Source organism: Nylanderia fulva, unplaced genomic scaffold, assembly GCF_048542155.1.
Source record: "Nylanderia fulva isolate GAGA-0341 unplaced genomic scaffold, ASM4854215v1 Scaffold266, whole genome shotgun sequence".
NCBI lineage: Eukaryota > Metazoa > Arthropoda > Insecta > Hymenoptera > Formicidae > Nylanderia > Nylanderia fulva.
Window position 1 is genome coordinate 110673 of NW_028190332.1, and position 11431 is coordinate 122103.

The 11431-nt window shown below is 34.1% G+C and overlaps 1 protein-coding gene across 1 annotated transcript; it reads right to left on the reverse strand.

Moving 5' to 3' along the window:
* Positions 1–5921: 5921 nt before the first annotated feature.
* LOC114940653 (uncharacterized) lies at positions 5922–9787 on the reverse strand. The gene is made up of 2 exons (XM_085483746.1): positions 9672–9787; positions 5922–8117 (listed from the first exon to the last, which is right to left on the reverse strand). Exons 1-2 carry the CDS (start codon positions 9688–9690, stop codon positions 5992–5994), a joined length of 2145 nt encoding a protein of 714 aa, XP_085339872.1. The 5' UTR covers positions 9691–9787; the 3' UTR covers positions 5922–5991.
* Between the last annotated feature and the right edge of the window lie 1644 nt (positions 9788–11431).

The following is an 11431-nucleotide window of genomic DNA, read 5'->3' on the forward strand; positions in this document are numbered from 1 at the left end:
AACGCGAATAAACGGGAGTGCAAATCCGGGAGTGTCGTGTTTTGACGCGGTGGACCGAATAATATGCTCAAAGAGCATCCGAGCGTCGATGAGGACCCAAGAGCCTCGGAACATCGCGAATTGGAGATTGGTGGGAAGGGGATGGAGGACGTTTCTTGCTTGAGACTATTCCGCCGTGATTTTCGCGCATATTTTGACGCTACTCGCTCCCCGAGAGCCTCGCGAGAATTCTTCATTGTCTCGAAGGGTATCTTGGCATCGACGGGACTCCGGGAGTCTCGGATCATCGCGAATTCGCGGAATTGCGAGCTGTAGGAGTGGCAAGGGAGAGGGACTATCGCTTGAGATATCGTTTTCGACTGTATTTCGACATATACAGCGGCTCTCGTGCGGTGTTTCGGAATCATCCGCTCGACGAGGAGTTCCGCGAGTGCTCCAGCATCTCCTGGAGTGCCTGAATATCGGAGAAAGTGTCCAAGAAGCTCGACTTTTCGTCTCAAAACCGTCGATTCAAATTCTAGGGGAGGGGCGGCCATATCCCTCAATTGCTTAAGATACTGAGCTTTCGTGACTATCCGCGTAACGGTCAATGGCGCTCAAGTATCACTCCGCCATACCACTTTGTTCGCTTCGCGATGTCACCTAATAACGCGGCTGGCCGAGAGATGTCGCGATAGACCTCTATGGATGTCGCGAAACGACGCGGCGCGCCGGGAGATGTCGCGATAGACCTCTGTAGACATCACGAGTAAATTTAAGGGCATTTCGATGCGTTTAATGTGATTAATATTTGGACGCTCGCTTTCCCGGAATCGAAAAAGCATATTTTTTCAACAGATATTTTGTTCGTGTTTTTATTCGCGAATGCGATATCGAACGTGATCGAGCGGGATGCTCGAAAGTGCCGAATGCATTCGCGAGTGATATTATTTTTTTGTCCGTTTATTTCGTCCGTATCGTCCGTTTATTCTGAAGTGCATCTGTGTGTAGTGAAGTGCGAGAATAATTATTGCAAATATAAAATAATAGAAAAAACAGTGCAGTGATCAGTGCCAAACCATATGGGATTACAGCAGAGCAGCAGTGGAATATAAAAGTGGATATATGTGTAAAAATTTTTTTATTTTTCGGGAGGGAATTACTGTAGCGACTTCTATTTTTTCAACTAACTAATATAAAAAACTGAGAGTTTTAACAAGGCTCTGTAATATAAATATAAATTTAAAGGTATAAGACAGGCAGTAAGAGCCAACTCGCGGATGACAGTGCGTATCCTAACAAAACTAAATTTTTCGTTAGGATAAAAAACTGATATTAAAAAAAACAAATCTAATCTAAGGAAAAATAAACCTAACTTGAAAAAAAATAATAGGTACTAATATTAAAAATTATAAAACTAATATTAGGACAAACGTATTTTGGTTCTAAATTATTAAAATTCTAAACTATTAAAAGTTAATATAATATTGAGAAATAGCGCGCACGTAGCGTTAATTAATATAGCTTCCGTATTAAAATATTAATTCTTTAAAGTCACATGCCACAGGTACATAACTAAAACACGATATTTGCAAATGCTAATAAGTTTTAAGCGGAGATAGATCGTTGTCGATCTTGAAGCAAAAAAGTTAAAAAGTGACCAACTTAAAGAAATTTTAAATTCTCATGTTCAGTCGTATTTAGAAACGACTCTTATTGTTTGGAACGTTCGCAATCTAAATCTGTACGATATCGATAAAAATATTAGAAATTAAAAATCATGAAATTTGAAGAAAATCATTTTTGACGGGTTTTTTAAACACTGTAATTTTCAAGGCGTGCAAGTACAATAAAAAAAAAATCACTTCACACAACTATAAACGATTTTAAATAAGGCCGTATTCGGATTTGCGTTATTTTATAGTTAGGTCATAATTTTAAATTTTGATTTTTACATCGACGAGGCTTGCGATCGAAATGCTGTCGTTTTCCGTATTAAAAAATTAATTTTTTAAACTCTGGTGCCATATTTACGTTAATATATTAAAGACACGATATTTCCAAGTACGAATAAAAATCTTTAAGCAAAGATAGATCAATGTCGATTTCGAAGCAAAAAATTTAAAAAGTGACCAACTTTAAGAAATTTTAAATTCTCATGCTCAGTCGTATTTAGAATCGATTTATTGTTTAGAACATTCCCAATCGAAAAATATATTTATGGAAAAAGCAGAATTCGAGAATCTTGAAATTTGAAGAGAATCAACTTTGACAGTTTTCTTTAAACTACTGTATTTTCTAAAGCGTACGACTACAAGCGAAACGAAAATCACTTCCCACAATTAGAAACGATATTAAATAATACTGCTAATTTGGATTTGCTTTATTTTAAAATTGGGTCACAATTTTAAATTTCGATTTTTACATTGACGAGGCTTGCGATCGAAATGCTGTCGTTTTCCGTATTAAAAAATGAATTCCTTAAACTCTGGTGCCACATTTACGTTAATATATTAAAGACACGACATTTCCAACTGCGAATAAAAATCTTTAAGCGAAGATAGATCAATGTCGATTTCAAAGCGAAAAATTTAAAAAGTGACCAACTTTATGAAATTTAAAATTATCATGCTCAATCGTATTTAGGATCGATTTTTATTGTTTAAAACATTCACAATTGAAAATATATTTATGGAAAAAGCAGAATTCGAGAATCTTGAAATTTGAAGAGAATCAACTTTGACAGTTTTCTTTAAACTACTGTATTTTCTAAAGCGTACGACTACAAGCGAAACGAAAATCACTTCCCACAATTAGAAACAATATTAAATAATACTGCGTATTCGGATTTGTTTTATTTTAAAGTTGGGTCACAATTTTAAATTTCGATTTTTACATTGACGAGGCTTGCGATCGAAATGCTGTCGCTTTCCGTATTAAAAAATTAATTCCTTAAATTCTGGTGCCACATTTACGTTAATATATTATAGTAGGTGAGCCCAGAAGGCTAAATGGGGATTTACTCGAGCGTCGTAGAAACTCATTGGATTTTGAAGATTAGATGATAGAAAAAAAAGGTCATATAATGTACATCCTTTCACCGGTGGGGGAAGCGTCTACAGGTTTTCAAAAATGTAAAAAAAAATAGTCACATGAAAATACTCGAGCGCATCAGATATTGATAGTGTATATGTCCCACGTGTCTCTGATATTGGAGGTATCTTAATCTGCCGGTTTGCATGGTGAGGGTGGCTGTACGGAACGGTTGAAAACGGGAAAAAAAATTTATTCGAGCGTGTCAGATATTCAGAGGAGATGTTAAGTGAACCCGAAAGAAGCTCCCATTCAAAAGATTGACGATTCGGACATGACGCAAGCTCATGGCGGCTTCTTGATAATGCAAAAATAAATCGCCATTTTGAAATACTCGAGCGCGTCAGATTATTATACAGGTGATTTAGCTTGATGTCCTAGTCGTGCTGATCCATAATCTGACGATTATTTGGAGAGATTTTCTTAATCTGACGAATTAAAAAAAATTTTTAAATTAAAAAAAAATGTTTTTTTAAATTACTAAATGTGACAAGTAAAATACATGAGAAATAGAATGCAAATAAAAAAATCTATTTCTTTTAATTATAATATATAGGTACAGAAAAAAATAAAAAAAACTTTAAAAATATTTTTTTTAAATCTTCATCTTCATCTTCATCTTCTTCTTCCGTGGAATTATCATCGTACTGCAAGTCTGGTTCGATTTGTTCGTCAATTTCATCTTCAGCTTGCATATCTGTAACAAGAAATCGTTATAATACTTACTATTTTATTTATTTCATAAAAAACGTTATCAAAGTTTTGAAAAGAAAATATACCTGAATCTGGAGTATCTCCTACAATATCAGGTGTTATGATTACATTGTCGTACGCTTCTGGTAATTGATTACCAACGAACCAAGTCATTTCCAATTTGCCTTTTACATCTGTCCATCCGTAATTTGTTGGTGACATGTTGATGCTGTTTGGATTGTGTGCATTCCTCCACAAGCAAGCAATATATCTTGTTCGTAATAATTGCTGCAGTAACTCCGATTGACATGGTGGCAAGCAACAAGCATTGTAATTACGAACATTTAACGAGAAGAGCTGTGATGTATCTGATACCTTGTATGTCTTATTGAAGATTTCAATTCTATCTCTGTTGACATTATCTAATTTTTTTAGGCCATACAAGTGGCAGATAAAAGATTGTATGATGTTAAAAGATGCATCTATATTATAATCGTTAGATCCCAAACCTGCAAATTTTTTTTGAAAAATTTCTGAATTTATTAAAATATTGAGAGGTTTTTTCTTGCCTCGTCTATAAAATGCCGGGTTGAAATCACATCCTGTTAGCGCATGAAGAGCTGGTAGCGCTCGCAAAACTATTGGGCCTAGCTTAATAGAGAGTGCGGAAACGTCGATATATCGGCGTGCATTACTTACTCCGAGATCTATCCATATTTTCACTGATGCTTGAAAATGTTTTATATTGGCCAACATGATAACAACAATATCTGTATCAGAGGTTCTGATTGTAACAGTGGAATCTTCTTTTAGCTGACATGCAAGAAATACTGCTTTTGTATCCGCTTCTTCGTAATCAGGACATGACAGTTCATGATCGATGGTTCGCGTTACTTTATTATTGGTAACTGAATATACGTAACACAAATCATGACTCAGATATATTGTTTTATTACCGATAATTGTAGTCATCTTCTGATCAGCCCAATGATCGATAAAAAACTTGACAAGAGCTTCTTTAAACTTGATGTTTTTCAAATCTTTCGCAAAATCTGCTGTTCTTGTTTGTTGAGGGCCGGAGATGTAGAAATCCTTGTCATCCACACTACCTCGAAGAGTGTGCTCATAATCTTTGATAGAAGGTGTGAAGTAGCGATCAAATACAATGGCTACTCGACTTGCTGAGTTATTAACAAGACATTGCAAAATCTTTTTTGACACATCCCCAAAACTGCGCGGCATTTCTTTGAAAGTATTTAAAAAGAAGAAGCCATCTACAATTACAAAATTTACATTAAATGACGGTATTTCCATTTCTTCAATTTTTTTCCAACTCTTTAACCAGTACCGACTTAACAGTCTTGTTAAGAAAACCATCTATATGGCACAGTAATAGCGGAACTGGAGTTATTGGAAAACAGAGTATCTTTTCAAGATCTATGTTTGTGTCTAGCGATAGAGCCAATAACCGACCGAACAAATCCCACTGCAATTTAACTTCATGTACTTTCAGACCAATTTTAATTTTCTTTTTCTTCTTCAAACTTGCAAAAGTCAGCACCGGATTTTTTTTCAATGGTTAGTGAAATCTATCTGAGTTTATATTACATTCCGTTATGAATTAATCTCGCAGAAACATTCCGGCTGACACTGCGTTCAACAAGCTATTTGCTATTTCTGGAGTGGTAGCCTGCTCAGTTGAAATATTGTACAGTTGATTTTTATCTATTGAAGAAAAGAATGGGTTGATGGTCTGTTGGATACTGTGCAAGAAAGCTTCAATTTGTTTACGATGTTTTTTTATTCGATCAGGGTGTATAATACAGTGGGCCAGAATCCCGAAAACGTGGCCAAAATATGAAGCCATTGTTCGATTTTTGTAAAACTTGGTATATAAATGTTTTCGACGTCGCTGATTACGAATCTGAAGTGCAAATTTCAAAAAACAGTATGGCGGATCCAATATGGCAGATGCATATATTAAAAAATTATAGGAAGTGACTGAAAACTTGATATCGTGGGGTTTTCGACATCGCTGGTCACGAATTTGAAATAGAAATAAATGAAAAGAACGTAGTAGAAGCAGAATATAGGACTGAAATATGAAAAATCGTATGACTTTGGAAAAACGAAAATATTTATTGTTTTTGGTTCAATGAAGATAAAAAATATATATTTTCAATTATTATTTGTACATTAAAATATTGTAAATAAGTTAAAAAATTTTTACAAACAAAAATCTTCGTCATTTTCAGAATCGCAATTAGCGTCGGATTCATTATCAGTAACTGAAGATTCGCTGTCATAATTAATAGCAATTTGTAAATTATCAGTGCTTGATACAGGGATTGTCGGAGAAGTTAATAATTCAAGAGCTTGTGGTAATAACGATTTAAAAGATTTTCGTGGTTGTTTTCGTATACTTGAAATATACGGATCTGAAGTAATCATCAATCGATTAAAAACATCTTCCATCGTTTTTTCTCTAGAGCATTTTCGCGCAAAATCTTCACGAAATCTTTTAATATCTTCATTACGTGCCTCTTGTGCTTCTTCGGACAATTGTCCAATAGGCAGTAAAAAGTGTTCTATAATTTCCGGGCCGTGAATTAAGAGTTTATGAATAGATGTCGGCATGTAATACCACGGATATAATTCTACGAACTCATTGGCAGTTTCTAAAGAATATGCTCTAAATAATTCGTTATCAATTTCGAAACCACTAGAGATAACTTGCAGAATGATGTGAAATCGATTTATAAGGCTTTCGGATACGCCTGTTATTGTGGCTGATGTTGTAGAATTTTCGAAAAAACGTCTTGCCGTATTGCCGTCATTGGTACTTCCACAACCAGGCTTTGGACGATCGACTATTAATCCTAATTGTATTTGAAATCCTCTTTGAATGATCGACTTACGTGTCTCGACAATTTCTCTTTCTTCGTCAGAATTTACTCGCCATTTTTTAATTGTAAGTTTGTACGATAAATGCAAACAGCATTCAAAAAGACGTATCCAGGCATGCAGTGTCGAAATTCCAAATCGGAGATTGCTTGTTTCTACTTTTCTTTGTAGCATCTTACGTATATCATTGAAGTCCTTGGATGTAGCATTGCATAAATAACATCGTAACGTTGATTTCGTTTCTGACACTGCATTACAAACCTTATTGTCAATCATCGTGAAATTCATGTTATATTGAACGCGGATCTCCATGCCATGTACTTGTGTCACAAGGGGATTAAGCGAATTTATTTGTTGTTTGATATCATTCACTTCATGAGCTGTTGTTTCAGCATTTTCGTGTTCAAATTGTAGTCTTATTGGTCTACAGAACCTAGGAGATGATGTTCTAGGATTCTGCCATATTACAAGATCCGTATCTAATTTTTCGTCTTTACAAACAAGTTGTAATGGCACAAATGACGTGAAGAACACATTTTCATCTGATATGCCGGCTTCGTTAAATTTCTGCTTATAAACACTGTGTCCAGAGCTTCCGTCACAACCCCACTTACAAGTAAGATGCAAATTTTTAATGTTTTCAATGCTCAAAGTACCAATAACTTCCCTTTGCAGTAATAAAATACGTTGTGCCGTGTGATCTAGTATACTTTGTAATTTTACTTCAGCATAATTCTCTTTGATCGTGATGTCAGTACGTGGTGGATAACAAAGTCTTTTAGATTTTACAACATTATTATAGGATGGATATAATTTACAGTTATTTTCTTTGCCTATGTTTCTAATACTTTGATACGTACGTTTTGAGAACTTGTGTTCAATTAGAACTGACAATGCTGCATCATTCGATAAAGTTTGTTCAACTTGAGATGTAGCAGCTTTCATATATTTAGTAGCTCTTGTTGGGCTTGTCAAAGTTACATCTTTTACAATTTTTGAAGCATTTAATTGTCCTGAAGAGCGAAGATTCATTTGAGTAGCGTAAGCTAATTCTTCAGTGGTGTTAGATGTGCGAAGTTCTTCTGTTTTTCTGCGCCTCGATCGTTCAGACGCATCAGAAAATGATAAGGATGGACGACCTGTTTTCGATTGCGTTGACAGAGATTCGTCTTTTATTATAAATTCTGCAGTGTTTAATAGCCAGTTGGCGTATCTTTTTTTGAAATTCTGCTCCGTTCTATTGCAGTTTTGCCATTTAATTCGGAGTGAATGGAAATATTTAGAAAGTGCAGGCTTTTGATCTGCAAGAATACAAATGTTGCGCCCTAATTTCTCAGTCCATGCTGCTTCTAAAATTTCGATTTGTTCTGACACGCTATCCTTCATCTTTGTTTTCATAATATTAAATATTTCTTCGTTCGTGCATTTTATTACGTTTGTGTCGGATCCTGTACATAAAACAAATATAATTATAAATGTTAATATTTTAATATTATTTATATATTACGCAGATTTATGTGTTACATATCTTGTTCCAGTTAAATGTCATCAATGTAATAATTTATAAAAATAATATTAGATATAACTAATTTATATTAATAATTAATTTATAATATTATTTATATAATTAAAATAATTGAGATTTTTCAAAGGCATTGTTAATTATAAATAAAATTAGATAAGTCAAAGGCAAGAGCCACTATTCACAAACTATTTGCAAAAAAGAAAAAAAAACGAAAATTTTATATGTAATTACATTATACAATACAAACAAATTTAATATGTAATTCTATTATATTACACAATTTGATCGTCTATTATAATTACAAAATAATCGCTTATCATTAATTTAGTATAAATACGAAATATATATATTATCTACAACAAATTAATTAGTAAAAATATTAATCATTCTTTTAAACGTTTCGATCCTTTTTTCGGATCATCTTCAGTAGATATAAAATAAATTGTAATAATTGTGATGTTTATAAAATAAATTGTAATGATTGTGATGTTTCGTATGTGGGACAAATTAAAGAACACCGATCTGATGTTAATAAAAGATCTGGGCTGCCTTTGGTAATATCTACACATAAAATCACCACTAACCACGATAATATATATATTTCGTATTTATACTAGATTAATAATAAGCGATTATTTTGTAATTATAATAGGCGATCAATTTGTATAATATAATGGAATTACATATTAAATTTGTTTGTATTGTATAATGTAATTACATATTAAATTTTCGTTTTTTTTTCCTTTTTTGCAAACAATTTGTGAATGGTGGCTCTTGCCTTTGACTTATCTAATTTTATTTATATAATTATAAATTAATATTGTTATAAATTATTGTAATACTATAAAAACGAATGGTAATATAATAGCATTTGTAGTTACAAATTATAAAGAAATGTATGTGGCAGAAAAATAGTTGTATTTCTACTAAACTTTTGGATGGTACTGTACTTTCTGGAGTATCTAAAGCCTTAGACACAATGCGAGATAATAGCAGACCCTTGGAACAAAAATTTTAACGGACAGAAAATGTACGGCGCGATTCACCTATATTAAAATGCTTGGCACAGCATTCGATACCGAAACAAATAACGCGTAACGCTTTACAAAACTTTATCGCATTTTTACACGGGCAGCTACGGGCAGCTAGAAATTGCACGATTCGAAAGAGGAAAGTTTGCGTTGACAGAGATTCGTCTTTTATTATAAATTCTGCAGTGTTTAATAGCCAGTTGGCGTATTTTTTTTTGAAATTCTGCTCCGTTCTATTGCAGGAAATATTGCAGGAAAAGGAATTTAATTTAAAAGATTTTACCAATCCGACCTTGGAATGCGGTGGTATACATAACTATTTCGTTCGGTAAAAATTTAATTTCTCCAAAATACATTGTATTGTACAGACCAAAGTTCGATTTTAAAAAAACAACATATGTAACACATATTTATATAATATTATCGTTTTGTTTTGTTGTACATACCACCAGGAACACAATCCATTTTGCACGATTTAATTTGAACACTTTATCCTTGAAATATTAACGTTAGACCAGAGCGGTGAAATTTCGGTTAACTGCGACTGCCACAACTGTTCAGTGCGAAGGTCAACATTGAACTGAGCTAGAGTTTTATATACAGAAATGTGATCTTTGGTATTTTAGCATGAGGTGGGGGGTACAGTCCTCTACAAAATCCAATAGTCACATTTCATAAAATCAAAAATTTTTTTTTTTACTTTTGGCCACGTTTTCGGGATTCTGGCCCACTGTGTGTAGGTCAGCGGCGACGTCTTGGTGGCTCTTGTTAAGTCCTGCACGAGTTAACACATGTGATATTATTCGCGTTCTGGCCCCATGATTTCTTGCCCAATGTCTAGCGGCAATGGAGTTTGTCAGATAAACGATTCCAGTGAGTTGACGTGTTGCATCACCGTTTATCGTCTGCTCCAACGTTAAATCTACCGGAATCCGCGAGAAAGATTTGTTGTGCCTCCGGGAAGGCACGGAAAATTTTGAGTCTTAACCGACTGAAGGATGAGGATCCTAGGATCGGCGGGCGTCTCCACTTTGACGAACTTTACTTGTTTAGATTTTATTTTTATTGTAACACAATAATTCGAGCCGAGATTAATAGTTTTTTTTTATATTTACTTGTTTATTTGAATGAATCTTTTATTTCTCTTATTTCTCGAGTTGGTTTAATTCTGTCTAATCCCACCTGGGTGGTTAGTTATAAGTATGCCCGCACTCGGCAGTTAGATTACAGGCGATAGTTATATTCTGCAGCTTGTCTTCGACTCTTAGTTAGGTTCTAATTAGCGACTTGTCTTTTAGGATTTTCGTTAGCGACTGACTTCATCGCCTCGCTCTCCGTTCGCGGTGGTCTCCTGTTCTTTTCTATCTTTTGGGGGAAGATGTAGAAAAGCTCTCCCATTGGCTAATTTTTATTCACACGTTTTATCTAGGCGCAAGCGAAGCAGGTTATTCTTCGCTTGCGATCCGCGGTTTTCGGCGTAACGCTTATATTCTGTCGCGTTTGCGTCTTCTCGCGATAAGCGCTTTGCGAGAGCGTGAGAACGTTTCTCAAACGATTGCATAATGGCCGACTTACTAATTTATTATTAAAACTATATTTAATATAACATAGTTATAGTCATTCGGACTATAACAATCCTCCCCCGTTGAAAAAGAAAAACGGAGGTACGAAGTTTTTCGTTTTTAATTTCTTAATTTACGTATAATAGTAGTTTCCCGTTACAGTATAATATTACAATCGTTTCTTAAAATCTAGTACTTTGACTCCTTCTTAGGATTGATCTCGGTATTTCGAAGTCATTATTTATTGTAACTTTCGGTTTTTTGTTTTTATTGTTTCTTTTTATTATTATTATCCATGTTATAATAAATATTGCAGCTACTGTCATTACTATTCCGGTAAATGTCATTGGATAGACAAATTGCTTCTGTGCATAAAAATTTTGTTTGTTGTTTTGTAAGTCGTTGTCTATAGTTTCTATTTTGGCTCTTAGTTTTGTCAATTCCAAACGATGTTGTGAGATGTTTTCTAATGTGTCCTGGTTATGTTCTACTTTTTCGTTTCGTGGAATTATTATATTTATATTTGGTAGGAAAGTTTCTAAGGTATTTTCGTACGATTTTTCTGCCGTTTGTAATGTTGTGTCTGTTGTTGTCAGTTTACAGTTTTCGTTTAATGTAATCTTGCCTGTGTTTTTTATTTTTTT